A 17,715-nucleotide genomic window follows, 5' to 3' on the forward strand; every position below is an offset into this window, starting at 1 on the left:
TTTAGCTAGTGATAGTTCGAACACTGACTTTTTATAATCAATCCTATTTCGGATAGTTCAAACACGTCAATATGAACGTAAAAGTAAGATTTTTGTCGGCAAATCGGCGCAATGAGGTCCCTAAAAATGGCAATATATTTTGAATATTGCAACAGTTTTGATGTATGGAATAAAGATTGTATAAATGATCATCATTATAATGACCATACGACAGATATACAAATTATTTATGCCGATATATCGTACACAAAGCAGCAAGGCCCCGACAATGTATATTTAAATTCGCTGTACCCGATGGAAACACGTGGAAGAAATTGCCTATGTTTGTTAAGTCCAAATTGAATCTAGATACGGATATCAGTTTAAGTCGACATTAAAATATGTATTCAATCTATCTTTAATCAGCCAATCAAGGTGTTAAATTACCTGTAAACACGTGCCTCATGCTGGCTTGGACAGGCCAGTTACGAGGTGTCACAGCGAGCATCAAAAGCCAGCCGCTGGGTCACAGCAAGTGAGTGTGATTACATATTCAGCTCCAGCCAAAAACAATCCACTTGTTGGGTAATTGCACAATAGATACGTAGCTTTTCATCAGGTTAAAACTAGTTACGTAATTTTAGAAGCAGACGATGTGCAATCGGGTTTTGGACAATCTGACAGTCACAGTTCTAGTGCGACTGTGACCTAATTTTACGAAATGAATGTACATGTAAACAAATATTTTCAACAGCAGTTTCGTAAATCAAACCAGATTTTCTTTAACTAAAAAAGTTAATAAATAAATTTACGTTTGTTACGAAATATAACAAAGATCTAACTAGATTTTCTGTGGTTTAAATAAAGTTTCTATCTCAATTAACGGACGTCGATGTAAATTATAGGCCGCGATCGTGAACGGTGCTGTTTGGGGCCTTGTCCACGTGCACATAAGCATGCGGCTTCTGCTACGCAATTAATTATAAATTCACCAATTAAATGCTCATGTTCACGAGAAAATGGTTGAATATAATATCTTCAGGAAACTAAATACTTTCCCTATAGATTTTCTGCCTTACATTGCTTATGCCAGGTACATCGGTACTCAAAACTGGTTTTTACCGATTTCAACTCGGATAGTTCGAACTCACGATTTTTTCCTGAAGCTTAATTTCGGATAATTCGAACTGGTCCATCAATATTTATTTAATTTTGTTCGAACTAACCGAAGGTTTACCGTATATATCTTATACTATATTTCCTGACTAGTTATTATACTATATTTCCTGACTAGATAATATACTATATTTCCTGACTAGATATTATACTATATTTCCTGACTAGATAATATACTATATTTCCTGACTAGATATTATACTATATTTCCTGACTAGATATTATACTATATTTCCTGACCAGATATACTATATTTCCTGACTAGATATTATACTATATTTCCTGACTAGATATTATACTATATTTCCTGACTAGATATTTTACTATATTTCCTGACTAGATATTATACTATATTTCCTGACCAGATATACTATATTTCCTGACTAGATAATATACTATATTTCCTGACTAGATATTATACTATATTTCCTGACTAGATATATACTATATTTCCTGACTAGATATTATACTATATTTCCTGACTAGATATTATACTATATTTCCTGACTAGATATTATACTATATTTCCTGACTAGATATTATACTATATTTCCTGAATAGATATTATACTATATTTCCTGACTAGATATTATACTATATTTCCTGAACAGATATACTATATTTCCTGACTAGATAATATACTATATTTCCTGACTAGATAATATACTCTATTTCCTGACTAGATAATATACTATATTTCCTGATTAGATATTATACTATATTCAAGCCAAACGGTTTCCTGTCTGACATCCTCGTCTCATACAAATTAAACAAGAATGCCGGGATGTGAATAATGACACTCTGTAATCAACAACTTTTACATGGAAAAAATTGCAATAAAAAGTAAATAATATACAGCTGCTTAATAAACTCTCGGAATGTGTGACACGGAAAGTGTGACAAACTGAGCAGACCATGATTGATAGTAATGAAAAACAGATTATGTCTTATCTTTCTGAATCTTCTTCATCAACAAAGAAAATATGGTTGACTTTTTAAGGGAGAGGGGAAATGTTTTACCAATGAAGAAAATATGGCTGACTTATTAAGGGAGAGGGGAAACATTTTACTAACAAAGAAAATATGGCTGACTTATTAAGGGAGAGGGGAAACATTTTACTAACAAAGAAAATATGGCTGACTTATTAAGGGAGAGGGGAAATGTTTTACCAACAAAGAAAATATGGCTGACTTATTAAGGGAGAGTAGAAACATTTTACCAATGAAGAAAATATGGCTGGCTTATTAAGGGAGAGGGGAAACATTTTACTAACAAAGAAAATATGGCTGACTTATTAAGGGAGAGGGTAAATGTTTTACCAACGAAGAAAATATGGCTGACTTATTAAGGGAGAGGGGAAACATTTTACCAATGAAGAAAATATGGCTGGCTTATTAAGGGAGAGGGGAAACATTTTACTAACAAAGAAAATATTGCTGACTTATTAAGGGATAGGGGAAACATTTTACTAACAAAGAAAATATGGCTGACTTATTAAGGGAGAGGGGAAACATTTTACTGACGAAGAAAATATGGCTGACTTATTAAGGGAGAGGGGACATTTTACCAACAAAGAAAATAAGGCTGACTGAAGGAAGAGGAGAAAAACTTGATCCAAGAAGAAAATATGGCTGACTGAGAAGGGGAAGGGGGAAAGCTTCACCATACCAAAAACAACACTTATAATCCTGTATCAAGGCAGAAATGACTGCTAGCTATTAAGGAAAACAGTATTTCTCAATTTGGCACAAAACCTTAACCAACATCTATTCCAGGATTCCATATTATAACCCCATTTCCCTCTATTTGAGAATGGATGACTTTAAATAATGGTGAAGGTTACTAGATATTTATCATAAACAATAAAAATAGGTTTATAAATAAAAGTTTCCGCAAGACATGTTACATGTCCTATATATATATATATATATATATCAAGTTTCTCACAATTATTAAGATGTAATACTTATTTTCATTGAACACACTCCAACAACCTTGAGTCCTTTATACTAACACACAATATCTATACAAAAGTTGCTCCTATCGTTGATTGTATACCCACCCATATATCCACTTTTGGAGCATCATATTCCTTCCCTTCGAACAGTTCTGGTGCTGCATATGGAGGGCTTCCGCACCAAGTTTTTAAGCAAGACCCTGGTTTAAAGTAATTACTGAACCCAAAGTCTGCAATGGTGTAAAAATAAAATCACATGTAAGTAAAATAAGTAAAGTATGACTTTTAAATCTGCTTTGACCTTTGAGCTTCAGATTATCATTAGATGATCCTGATGCCAGTATCTTAAAAGTTACATACAATCAATAAGCAATGATGAATTTAAGCGCATGTCTACTGATTTTACAACCAATCTTCCTTGCTTTCACGACAAAATATTCCTTATTCTACCATATCTTCTCATCTCCCTAATTAGCTTGGCCTAATTGGTATTTCTTACATAAATTCTTGCTTCGTTGCAAATCTTTGGAAAGAATTACAACAACCAAGACAAAATTTCTTTTTCTAAAGAAGTTGTAAGAAGTCATCACAACGCCCTCTCTTTTCAAAATTTCTAATTCTTTTGTGAAATTCAACAGCCATATTGATTAAATTATGTAATATCTCCTTCTGTAAGACAAATGGTTGTAACTTAATTCAGTTGACACCATTGAAGAAAACCTTACCTGCAATTTTGATATTAAGATTGGCATCTAAGAGGAGATTTTCTGCCTTCAGATCTCGGTGTACCACACAGCGACTGTGACAGTAAGAGACTGCCGCCACTATCTGTTTAAACTTCCTTCTTGCCTCCTTTTCATTCATCCGTCCATGTGCGACTAGGTGATCTGAAAAAGGCAGACATACACAGATACAAATGTAACACTAACATGGAGGGAACAGGAAAGGACAAGGCAGACATACACAGATACAAATGTAATACTAACATGGAGGGAACAGGAAAGGACAAGGCAGACATACACAGATACAAATGTAACACTAACATGGAGGGAACAGGAAAGGACAAGGCAGACATACACAGATAACACTAACATGGAGGGAACAGGAAAGGGCAAGGCAGACATACACAGATACAAATGTAACACTAACATGGAGGGAACAGGAAAGGACAAGGCAGACATACACAGATACAAATGTAACACTAACATGGAGGGAACAGGAAAGGACAAGGCAGACATACACTGATACAAATGTAAATACTAACACGGAGGGAACAGGAAAGGACAAGGCAGACATACACAGATACAAATGTAACACTAACATGGAGGGAACAGGAAAGGACAAGGCAGACATACACAGATACAAATGTAACACTAACATGGAGGGAACAGGAAAGGACAAGGCAGACATACACAGATACAAATGTAACACTAACATGGAGGGAACAGGAAAGGACAAGGCAGACATACACAGATACAAATGTAACACTAACATGGAGGGAACAGGAAAGGACAAGGCAGACATACACAGATACAAATGTAATACTAACATGGAGGGAACAGGAAAGGACAAGGCAGACATACACAGATACAAATGTAACACTAACATGGAGGGAACAGGAAAGGACAAGGCAGACATACACAGATACAAATGTAACACTAACATGGAGGGAACAGGAAAGGACAAGGCAGACATACACTGATACAAATGTAACACTAACATGGAGGGAACAGGAAAGGACAAGGCACAGATACAAATGTAACACTAACATGGAGGGAACAGGAAAGGACAAGGCAGACATACACTGATACAAATGTAACACTAACATGGAGGGAACAGGAAAGGACAAGGCAGACATACACAGATACAAATGTAACACTAACATGGAGGGAACAGGAAAGGACAAGGCAGACATACACTGATACAAATGTAACACTAACATGGAGGGAACAGGAAAGGACAAGGCAGACATACACAGATACAAATGTAACACTAACATGGAGGGAACAGGAAAGGACAAGGCAGACATACACAGATACAAATGTAACACTAACATGGAGGGAACAGGAAAGGACAAGGCAGACATAAACAGATACAAATGTAACACTAACATGGAGGGAACAGGAAAGGACAAGGCAGACATACACTGATACAAATGTAACACTAACATGGAGGGAACAGGAAAGGACAAGGCAGACATACACTGATACAAATGTAACACTAACATGGAGGGAACAGGAAAGGACAAGGCAGACATACACAAATAACACTAACATGGAGGGAACAGGAAAGGACAAGGCAGACATACACAGATACAAATGTAACACTAACATGGAGGGAACAGGAAAGGACAAGGCAGACATACACAGATACAAATGTAACACTAACATGGAGGGAACAGGAAAGGACAAGGCAGACATACACAGATACAAATGTAATACTAACATGGAGGGAACAGGAAAGGACAAGGCAGACATAAACAGATACAAATGTAACACTAACATGGAGGGAACAGGAAAGGACAAGGCAGACATACACAGATACAAATGTAACACTAACATGGAGGGAACAGGAAAGGACAAGGCAGACATAAACAGATACAAATGTAACTCTAACATGGAGGGAACAGGAAAGGACAAGGCAGACATACACAGATACAAATGTAACACTAACATGGAGGGAACAGGAAAGGACAAGGCAGACATAAACAGATACAAATGTAACTCTAACATGGAGGGAACAGGAAAGGACAAGGCAGACATACACAGATACAAATGTAACACTAACATGGAGGGAACAGGAAAGGACAAGGCAGACATAAACAGATACAAATGTAACTCTAACATGGAGGGAACAGGAAAGGACAAGGCAGACATACACAGATACAAATGTAACACTAACATGGAGGGAACAGGAAAGGACAAGGCAGACATAAACAGATACAAATGTAACACTAACATGGAGGGAACAGGAAAGGACAAGGCAGACATACACTGATACAAATGTAACACTAACATGGAGGGAACAGGAAAGGACAAGGCAGACATACACTGATACAAATGTAACACTAACATGGAGGGAACAGGAAAGGACAAGGCAGGCATACACAGATACAAATGTAACACTAACATGGAGGGAACAGGAAAGGACAAAGCAGACATACACTGATACAAATGTAACTCTAACATGGAGGGAACAGGAAAGGACAAGGCAGACATACACAGATACAAATGTAACACTAACATGGAGGGAACAGGAAAGGACAAGGCACAGATACAAATGTAACACTAACATGGAGGGAACAGGAAAGGACAAGGCAGACATTCACAGATACAAATGTAATACTAACATGGAGGGAACAGGAAAGGACAAGGCAGACATACACAGATACAAATGTAACACTAACATGGAGGGAACAGGAAAGGACAAGGCAGACATACACTGATACAAATGTAACACTAACATGGAGGGAACAGGAAAGGACAAGGCAGACATACACTGATACAAATGTAATACTAACATGGAGGGAACAGGAAAGGACAAGGCAGACATACACAGATACAAATGTAACACTAACATGGAGGGAACAGGAAAGGACAAGGCAGACATACACTGATACAAATGTAATACTAACATGGAGGGAACAGGAAAGGACAAGGCAGACATACACAGATAACACTAACATCCTCCTATTTCTTGGTATGGCTGTAAAAATGGCTAAACCAGGGCTTGACATTAACTTTTTTAAGAACTGGCCTGTTGGGCAAAACTTTCCCATTCATATCTAATAATAATATTTAATAATACACTGTTTACAGTAGTTAATAGCAATTTTTGCAACAGAATATGTTCTGTTAAGATAAACAATAATATAACTATCTGTCTGTTTAGTGGTAATTGATCGATCGCCAGGTGTAATATAGCAACGCCTTGTGCTTGCAAATGCACATGCACCTACGTATACCAATGTCATAGCAAACATTGTAGCATACACAAACGAAATGCAAAGTCATGTGTGGTTTGATTGACAGCTGGCGACATTGAGCGACAAGCCTCCACAGAAGATCTGCAGAAAGCTTCAAATTCATAGAACAGTTTTTGTTGCAAGTTTACCTTAATGATTGTAATATCAACTCTACATCAACCTAAACAATTATCAATAACATATATATAACTAAAATTTCCACCTGCCCAGTCGGGCAAGTCATACAACTGACTTGCCGGACAGGAGGTGTGACCTGCTCTGGGCTGTTCGGCAATGGTTAATGTCCAGCCCTGTAAATATGCGACGGATGTTCCAATGCCTGTCGGTTCAGAGAAGTCAAAAATGTAGTTTGTTTATGATAGATAATAAATATATGTTAATGCACATTGGGTAGAGGTGATTGAATTTCATAATAGTTGGTTAATGTAGATCTGATCTGGTGAGCAATACTGTGGTCCCTGGTGATGTACGGCTATAAAGTCAATCAATACCCAATACCCAGTGATAGTGTTAAATACACATTGGTTGTGAAACAGGTGATGATTAGAGGCTAGTCACTACAACAACAAGCTGTTAGACTACATACTACACTCATTATCTCACCGATCTTTGGATTATCAACATAATCCTATATCATAAAGTGATGCTCTCTCTTTCTATGCAAAAAAAGTACTATTACATCAGTGAGTTGTGTTTTAGCTAGGTCTGAAGGTGGGTTTTTTTCTCCTTCATACAACCACTATAAAGTAACTAAAGAGTAAGCATTCTCTGTGATGTAGTGTAACTGCATGACAGTTGATGTTTTGGTACTCTAGAAGCATCGACGTTCTATTCTGATCAAACAGGTCATGAAAAATGTCTATCAATATATTTACTCAAGTATACTTTGCTAACATTGAAAAGTGTTCCTGCTTTTCACACACATTATAAGTCAAGTCAAAGTCAAATTAGAAAAGAGATTCTAAAGGCATTTTGGTGCCAATTAAAGAATGATCCTTGTCAGACCATGGAAAGACGGATCTTTTCCCTTCCTTTGAAATATTGAATAGACGTAGCAAAAACACACTTCAATGGTCAAATTCAATATGTCCAGTCTGCTATGATGTGCTTGGATTGTTTCAGAAATAGATATGCAGAGCTCATGTTCAGGACCACAACCCTTCAAATTTAATTTGAGAAATACACCTCTTCGATACTTTCTGAAAAAGTGACAAAATTCAAGATAGTTGTTTATCAGTCAGGTGAAGTGAATGCCTTTTCTATTACAAAATGTAATTTGATAATCTATATATTGGGACTAAGAAGAACCTACCTGTAAAATTTCAGAAAGGTCCCTTAGCACCATAGTAGTACCAGTAACAAACTTCAATTATGCAATGTGCACAAATAAGGCCCATTAAAAAATAAGGGGAGCCTAACAACAATTTGAGACAGACCCCTTCTAAGATATAGCAGTCACAAGTGTGAACAGATGGACAGACGGACCACAGACAAAATGCGATCGTGGGCTATACAGAGTTGGTGACGGTCCATATTTCAGTTTTAGTTAAAAGACCTTAAATATGTGGATAGGCCTGTTTGTTTATCTTCACAAAAAAATAGTTATTCACAGTTGAAAATATTGTTAATATTAGGTGAAGTTATCAAGTCCTGTAACTCTTGCAAATATTGATGGATTTTGTCCAGTATCAAACCACTGCAGGAACTCATTAATATAAAGCAATAAACCAAATCTGGTTGAAAATGGACAATAAATACTAAAGATAACGAGCGGAAACCATAGAGTTATCTGTTTTGCCAATTTGAAAGTCCTGTAACTCTTGCAAATATAAACGGACCATTATCGAACTCATCCGAAATCTCATTCATATAAAACAATAGATAAAATTTGGTTGAAATTAGACAATAAATATGCAGGTTATCAAGCGGGAACTGTGGATTTATCTGTTTTTTACAATTTTAAAGTCCCGTAACTCTTGAAAATATTGACGGGTTTTGACCATTATCAAACTCATCAGAGATCTCAATGATATAAAGCGATATACCAAATTTGGTTGAAATTGGACAAAACATACTTAAGGTATTGCACGGAAACCATTTCCCGGACGGCATGATTTCCCGGACGGCATTGACGCCGACATGGTGATACCTAACGTAAGTGTAGCCCTTGCATTGCAGGCGACACAATAACAGCAATATAAGGAAATACAAGGTTTTGCTGGTGGAGAAAATCTGCAGTCCCCGGAGAAAAACTACAGACCAACAGTCAGTGCTTTAGGTTAGATCTGACACTCATACATTATACTTACCTGATGACTAAAACAATGCATTCATTGATAAAAGAAAGAACAGATTTACAATAAGTGGTAGTTAACTTTTGTTTTAATTAATTACATGCTATATATTGAACATACTTACCAAATATTTCGCCCCCACTGGCGTATTCCGTGACAAGGTATAACATGCGATCTGTCTGCATTACCTGTAAAAATAATGACAGCGATAATAAATCACGATTTTTATAAATATATATAGATCAAGTTATAACTCACCAGTTTCTTCTGCACAATTAATTTATACAGTAATATTCATGACACACTTATTAACATTCAAGGCAGAGCCCTGTATCTATTAGATAATAGCATGTTCTCTTCACTGATTCACCGATTAGCATGAAGGGCCGTATTAAAAAAATTAAGTGTATATATATGAATTGGTAAGGAAATGTTCAGGAATATACTGCAAAGTTCCGTCTTTATGACATGAAATCTAAACTCAAATGAAATGACAGTCACCGATTCATTGTGTGTACATCATTTAAACCTCACAAAATAATCTAGTTCAGTAGGGGAGTATATGGGGTGGAAAGCACATATTTTCAAATATTCCAAAATGTAGGGTTGTTTGTCAAAGAGATAAAATAATGAAAAACAAGAGGTCCATGGGCCTTACACGGTCACCTGATATTTGATACAAATTAGTTATGTCATTTACTAGCCAACTGATGTCTTTTGTTCACGAATCAGGAACATAGATCTAATAGGTCTGCATACAAAGATTCATTAAGTTTGGTGTATATTAACTCGTGTTATCCTGTTCACATGGATCAGTAATTATTATTGAAAAGGGCAATAACTGCGAAATTAAGTTAGATTGGAATCAAGCTGATTAGTTATAGTGTTCACAAGGTCCAATCATAATCATTAGTACAAAGGGCAATAACTCTGTAAATAACTGTCAAATCAAGCTGATTTTCGAACTCATCTGAGATATTTTCAATGTTAATCTACAAACAAAGATTCGTTAAGCTCGGTTCATATTAATACAAGTTATCATTTTCAGAAGTTCCAATAATAATTATTGGTGCAAAGGGTTGTAACTCTGTATATTATGGTTGAATCAAGCTGATTTTCGAACTTGTTTGATATCTTTCCAATATTAATCTACATACAAAGTTTCATTAAGCTCTCTTTATATTTACTCAAGTTATAACATTCGCAATATCCAATAACAATTATTAGTGCAAAGGGCAATAACTCCATAAATTACAGTGGAATCAAGCTGATTTTAGAACTCATCCAAGATCTTTCCAATATTAGTCTACAAACAAAGATTTATTAAGTTCAGTTCGTATCTATTAAAGTTATAGTGTTCACAAGGTCCAATGATAATCATTAGTAGAAAGGGCAATAACTCTGTAAATAACTGTCGAATCAAGCTGATTTTCGAACTCATCTGAGATCTTTTCAATGTTAATCTACAAACAAAGATTCATTAAGCTCGGTTCATATTAATATAAGTTATCATTTTCAAAATTTCCAATAATAATTATTGGTGCAAAGGGTTGTAACTCTGTATATTATGGTTGAATCAAGCTGATTTTCGAACTTGTTTGAGATCTTTCCAATATTAATCTACATACAAAGTTTCATTAAGCTCTCTTTATATTTACTCAAGTTATAACATTCGCAATATCCAATAATAATTATTAGTGCAAAGGACAATAACTCCTTAAATTACTGTCAAGCTAATTTTCGAACTTGTCCGAGATGTTTCCAATGTTAGTCTACATACAAAGTTTCATTAAGCTCGCTTTATATTAACTCACGTTATTGCGTTCACAAGGAAATGTTAACGCACGACAGATGATGCACGACGACGGACAAAAGACAATCGCATTAGATCACCATGACTTATGGTCAGGTGACCTAATAAAGACAGAAATGGAAAAATATGTATTTTAATCTAGGTCATATAAAACCTGGTATTGTTTAATAATGAGCGAGAATAGATCTAAAGGATGGACAAGAATAAAGGATTGGAAATCAATGAACTTTAACATTTTAAAGGACATATGATTTTTTTTCCAAAGAAATTATTTCAAAGAGTCTGCCACAATTGAACAACTTGGTCCATTAAAGGCAGCAGTTATAACTAGGGCATTTGATATATTGTAAACAAGCCTGCCATCCACTGTACACGTACAGCTGTTTTTTGGGTTTTTTTCACAGTACTAATGTTTCATTCCCCAGCTGCTTTTTGTTTTATTCGCCGGGGACTTAATTTTTTTATTCAAGGTGACTGGTCAATAAGCTTTATATACCCAGGTAATTAATTTTTATTTGTTTTCATACTTTATGTGACTTTCTGATTGGCAGATCCTCTTTCTTCATATACTATGAAGAAAAAATCCGAGAATGGCGGATTCTCACAAAAGTTTGCAATCAAAATTTCTTTCATAACCCGATGAAGTTGAAAAATAGTGACATCAATGCTTAAGTGAAGAATGACAACATGGATAATCTGTATATATATTCAGGATCAAGTCCCCCCAAACTAATACTGTAAATGTAACTGATTACATGAAGGACGTTAAAGCGTAAAAAATGTCCCCTTCACGTAATATTTCATATGTATGAAACTATGTTGCAAAAGGTGAAAAGGTGTTTATAACATAGCAAAATGTTTATCTTAACTAATAGCGAAATTAAACACTCCATGTGTAAAATTGTGTTTACAGTCGTATCAGAGAATATCAAAAAAATTTCCCTACACAAAATTAAACTGTACAGTATTTTTTTCCCTTTCAAACAAGTGATGTGCACTGGTACCGATACATACAGCTCAAAATGCAACATTATGTATAGTGTGAGTCTGCCAATATATAACTGTTGGATTTTTAATTAAAAATAAATAGACAGTTTTAATGCCCTATTGCTCATCTTCATAACAAAGGCTGTTATTTGGTATGTTCTTTTGAGACAACAGACTGTACTTTTTGTTTTTAAATATCTGTAAATTAATTATAGACAACCAAATATATCTAATATAATTTATAAAATATAAGATGTCTGCAGATGTTGGAACCTCAATAATGTATAAACCAGTATTTACAAATATAAACACATTAGTTTATGCCGTTTTATATATATTCCCAATATATACCACAGAGAATCCAGAGCTATTTCATAGAATATCATATCACATTACACACATACACATAGAATATCATATCACATTACACACATACACATAGAATATCATATCACATTACACACATACACATAGAATATCATATCACATTACACACATAGAATATCATATCACATTACACCCATACACATAGAATATCATATCACATTACACACATACATATAGAATATCATATCACATTACACACATAGAATATCATATCACATTACACACATACACATAGAATATCATATCACATTACACACATAGAATATCATATCACATTACACATGTATACACATAGAATATCATATCATATTACACACATACATATAGAATATCATATCACATTACACACATACACATAGAATATCATATCACATTACACACATAGAATATCATATCACATTACACATGTATACACATAGAATATCATATCATATTACACACATACATATAGAATATCATATCACATTACACACATACACATAGAATATCATATCACATTACACATGTACACATGCACATAGAATATCATATCACAATATTACACACATACACATAAAATATCATATAACATTACACCCATACAAATAGAATATCACATCACATTACACACATACACATAGAATATCATATCACATTACACACATACACATAGAATATCATATCACATTAGACATGTACACATACATATAGAAAATCATATCACATTACACACATACACATAGGCTATTTCATACTTATTCATACATATACAAGCTGCTATATATATCTAACTGGGGTATATTAAATGTATATCATAATTTCATAAGATTATCATGCATTTACCCACTATAAATACATGATCATTTCACAGACAATATTATCTATAAACACAGTGTATTATATGTATACACACACAGAGACACCTTATAACAAAGAGGGTTAGATCAATAACTCGGTCGGCTCTACTCAATGTCTGATCTACAGCACAAATTATGTATTAAACAACCTTTTAACAAGGCCAATGACGGCAATGCAATGGTCACTAAAATTTTAAAGCACAAAAAATATACTTTTGACCTGGTTTATCAATCAGCTAAAATATAGCTTAATCAATATGTATGATAATTACTTAATTGAATTTCCATTGGCAACAAAAAATAAATAAAACAAGAGGCCCAAGAGGCCTTGACCGTCACCTGAGTACTGCATTGCAAAGTTGGTTCAAATCTATAAAAATTATTTACGAATTGAAATAAACTTTTAAGTTGAACTTTCATATTAGAATTTTTATTTTTTGTTTTTCATTTTGATAGTTAGTGTATTATGTTACCAAACCTTATGCTTAAAATTCCTTAAAAAACTAGAAGTCTGTCAGTGTCAGTTATTTTATAAATTTCACTTTTTAATCTATGGAGATTATTTGGTTCCATTAAACCTGTGAATTCAGAGGAAGATTTTTTAAATTTTAGCCATTTTGACCCCGCCTCTCTGGTCCCTGGGGGTCAGCCAGGACCAATATGGATATGGTGTTAAAATGCTATTTCAGGCTAATAATTCTAACCCAGTTTGACTCATTTCCTATTAAAACTAAGCAAATAATGTTCATAAATGTGTTTTTCCTACTTTAGACTATATTAAATTTGACCCCCTCCCCAGGGGAAAATCTGAGATCCCAGGGAGATGAAATTCACAATTTTTGTAAAGGGCTTTAAGACCTTCCAATCTATGAAGAGTATTTAGTTCCATCAAATCTGTGAATTCAGAAGAAGATTTTTGAAGTTTTAGCCTATTTGACCCTTTTTGGCCCCGCCCCTAAGGCCCCTGGGGGTCGGCCAGGACCAATATGGATATGACAATAAAATGCTATCTCAGGCTAATAATTCTAACCCAGTTTGACTAATTTCCTATGAAAAATAAGCAGATAACATTCATAAATGTGTTTTTCCTAAATAAACTATAGTAAACTTGACCCCCTCCCCCTTCAATGGCCATTTCATAGGGATAATTCTGACAACATTTGACTCATTTCCTTTTACAAATGACCGAATAATGCTCAAAAATGTGTATTCCCTATATAAACTATAGTAAACTTAACCCCCTCCCCAAGGAGAAACCTGAGACCTAAGGGTCATATAATTCACAACTTTTGTAAAGGACCTTTAGACCTTTCTATTTATGAAGAGTATTTGATTCCATCACATCTGTGAGTGGAGAAGAAGATTTTTGAAATTATGGTCAATTTTACCCCTTTTGGCCCCTCCCACAGCCCCCTGGGGGGTGGGGACCATATAATTCACAATTTTGATTGGCCTTATGCCTTAGAAGGTTTGTGCAAAATTTCATTGAATTTGCTTCAGCGGTTTTTGAGAAGAAGTTGAAAATGTAAATTGTTTACGGACATACGACGGACAAAAGGCGATTAGAATATATATAGGTCACTTGAGACTTCGTCTCAGGTGACCTAAAAATTAGATTATGCGATTTCCCAATACAAACTGTTGCAAACTTTAATCAGCGGGGATGCTATAATATATACGTAGAATTCATTATTTAGTTGACCTTTAAGAATTCAATAAAGTTTTAACTTTGCAGACAGATGTTTTAATGAGTCAGTTGATAATACCTCATGCTAAGTGTTGCCCTGAAGACATCCATATATAAATACCCCTACGACAGGATACAGGGACTGACCAAACTGTCATATCCTTATTCATGGGTGTTTCATTTTCCAAGCTTTTATTTTTTCAACCAAAGCAATACCATTAACTAATTCATATTCTAATGAAATTCTGTCTTTTTGATGAATGTATAATAGTACGACTGTAAATGCGAGTGGGTGGTGATATTTTTGCTATATTCCTGGGTTTCCTGAAATCCTCAAATCTAACATGAGATCCCAGAGGGATCTTGCATTGGCGCCCACCAAAGAATGATCTTTGTCTGACAATGGAAAGAGGGATCTTTTCCCTGCTTTTTAAACTTTTTCAAAAATATTTCTATGTAATATAAAATTTGAGACAGATCGCTTAAGTACTTACAATAGCAGAAATAGCAGTAAAAAATTTCATCAATGAAATCTAAGATGGCGGCCGGTTGGTCATATATAGCGCATCTTGTGGATCGATCAGTCACAAAAGAAGACATTATGCACAACTAGGGTCCAAGGGGAACCTACGTATGGAATTCGAGAGAGATCCCTCCAGTAATTTATGAGAAATAGCGTTAACTATCAAAATCCAAGATGGCGGCTGGTCGACCATCTTGCTGACTAATCAGTTACAAAATTCAATATGCATAACTAGGGTCCTAATATAAGAGAACCTATATATGAAATTCGGAAATTATCCCTTCAGTTCTTTCAGAGAAATAGCGATAACAAACTTTAACCATCAAAATCCAAGATGGCTGCCTGGCGACCATCTGTTGACTGATTGCTCCCAATATGCAATATGCAAAAGTAGGGCCCTAGGGGAACCTACATATGAAATTTTAGAATGATCCCTCCAGTACTTTATGAGAAATAACAATAACAAACTTTTACTATAATGATGGCTATCTTGTTGGAAAATTTGTCCAAAATTCAATATGCATAACTAGGGCCCTAGCTAGGGGAACCTACGTATATAGAAATTAAGAAAGTTACCTTCATTAATTTGTGAGAAATTGCAATAACAGACTTAAACTATCAAAATCAAAAATGGCCGCCTGGCGGCCATCTTTGTTGACCAATTTTTCCCAAAATGCAACACATATAATTTGAGAAGATCCTTTAAGTACTTTCTGAGAAATAGCAATAACAAACTTTAATTATCAAAATCTAAGAGGCTGTCTGGTGGCCATCTTGTTGACCAATTTGTCCCATGATGCAACATGCATAACTAGGGCCCTAAGGGAACCTGCAAATAAAATTTGAGAAAGATACCTTCAGTTTTTTCTGATAAATAGCGATAACAAACTTTAACTATTGTTGGTCGATTTTCCCCAAAATGCACAATAAACCTTTGTTGCAGACTTGAACTAGGGCAATCAATGAAAGAGTACCCGGCTAGTGTTTGCAGGGCCTATATAGCTATAGTTCAAATCGCAGTCTGTGCGATACATTTTCTCCTCTGATTGTGTTCAGAAGGCAATCTATTCTACTTACCTGATACAGACGAATGATGTTCGGATGTTTGAGGAGTTTCATAATCTCAATTTCTCGGTATATTTTGTTTAGGTTGTCTTCGTCCAGTTGTGTCTTGTCAATGATCTTGATTGCCACCTAAAAACACAAAATTAATGGTGGTTATATATTTGCATTATATTGGATTTATTTGAAAGCTAGCTAGCAAAGACCAAAAACACCTGTCTCATTTAACGTGGTCTTTAAACCTTAGGTTGGCACACATACACATGCATACTTCATCATGTAGAAGGTCTGGTGTCTTAAGTACATATCTACAGCACAGCTAAGGGGTACTTAGATCCAGTACAATCTGTCTTAACAACCTACATATAAAGACCACATGCTAAATAAGACCACTTTTTTAGGGTCCAAAATGACCAATTTCTACACAATTTAACCTGTGTATAACGACCACCTGGCTAGAAAGACTATTGATTAAGTGGTCTTTATCAACAGGTTTGGCTGTATCAATTGGACAAGTCAGACCAAAATGGTAACATCCTATTAACAGCTAGTTAGGGCATTCAACGGGTGGGCACGAGCAGATGTACTGCATGTGTGAAATGCATGTGTTTTTGCCATAGGAGACTGCAGGTAAAAGTGGCAATCATTGGGCTATGCCTTTTCAAAGATTAATTGAGTCTTATATAGTTACACAGGTCTTACATATGCATGGGTCTGCTTTAATTTGTTGATAGGGATGTTTCATTTCTGAAGGGAAAATTGCTGCTCATGAAAAAGCAGAGGACTGACCCATGGTAACAGTCTGATTAATACCATAGCACAGACTCGTCTCCTTTTTTGGAAGAAACGTAAGCTTTACAAAAAAACACACCTTATCAACACATTAGCCATTTATGATTGTTAAGCATATAATTAAGCAAACACATCTTCTCTTCTGGATATAAGGTAAATTTTAAAGTATGCAATAAGTACACCTTCCCAACACACCGGCAGCCATCAGATTCTATATGGAATGTACACTGTGATCA

General features: G+C 35.1%; 1 protein-coding gene across 7 annotated transcripts in view; it reads right to left on the reverse strand.

The window, feature by feature from the left end:
- The window catches only part of LOC138317876 (serine/threonine-protein kinase SIK3-like), a 68,152-nt gene that overhangs the window by 41,105 nt on the left and 9,332 nt on the right, over positions 1-17,715 (reverse strand). For all 7 annotated transcript variants that reach the window (XR_011207817.1, XR_011207816.1, XR_011207814.1 and 4 more), the window contains exons 2-5: positions 16,703-16,819; positions 9,517-9,580; positions 3,839-4,000; positions 3,219-3,343 (exon numbers count right to left, since the gene is read on the reverse strand). Coding sequence is in view for 2 of the 7 variants with exons in the window: in XM_069259850.1 (XP_069115951.1) it covers positions 3,219-3,343; positions 3,839-4,000; positions 9,517-9,580; positions 16,703-16,819 (468 nt within the window). In the remaining 5 variants the exon portion in view is untranslated. The remainder of the gene's footprint in view (positions 1-3,218; positions 3,344-3,838; positions 4,001-9,516; positions 9,581-16,702; positions 16,820-17,715) is intronic.

This window comes from Argopecten irradians, chromosome 3 (assembly GCF_041381155.1).
Source record: "Argopecten irradians isolate NY chromosome 3, Ai_NY, whole genome shotgun sequence".
Lineage (NCBI taxonomy): Eukaryota > Metazoa > Mollusca > Bivalvia > Pectinida > Pectinidae > Argopecten > Argopecten irradians.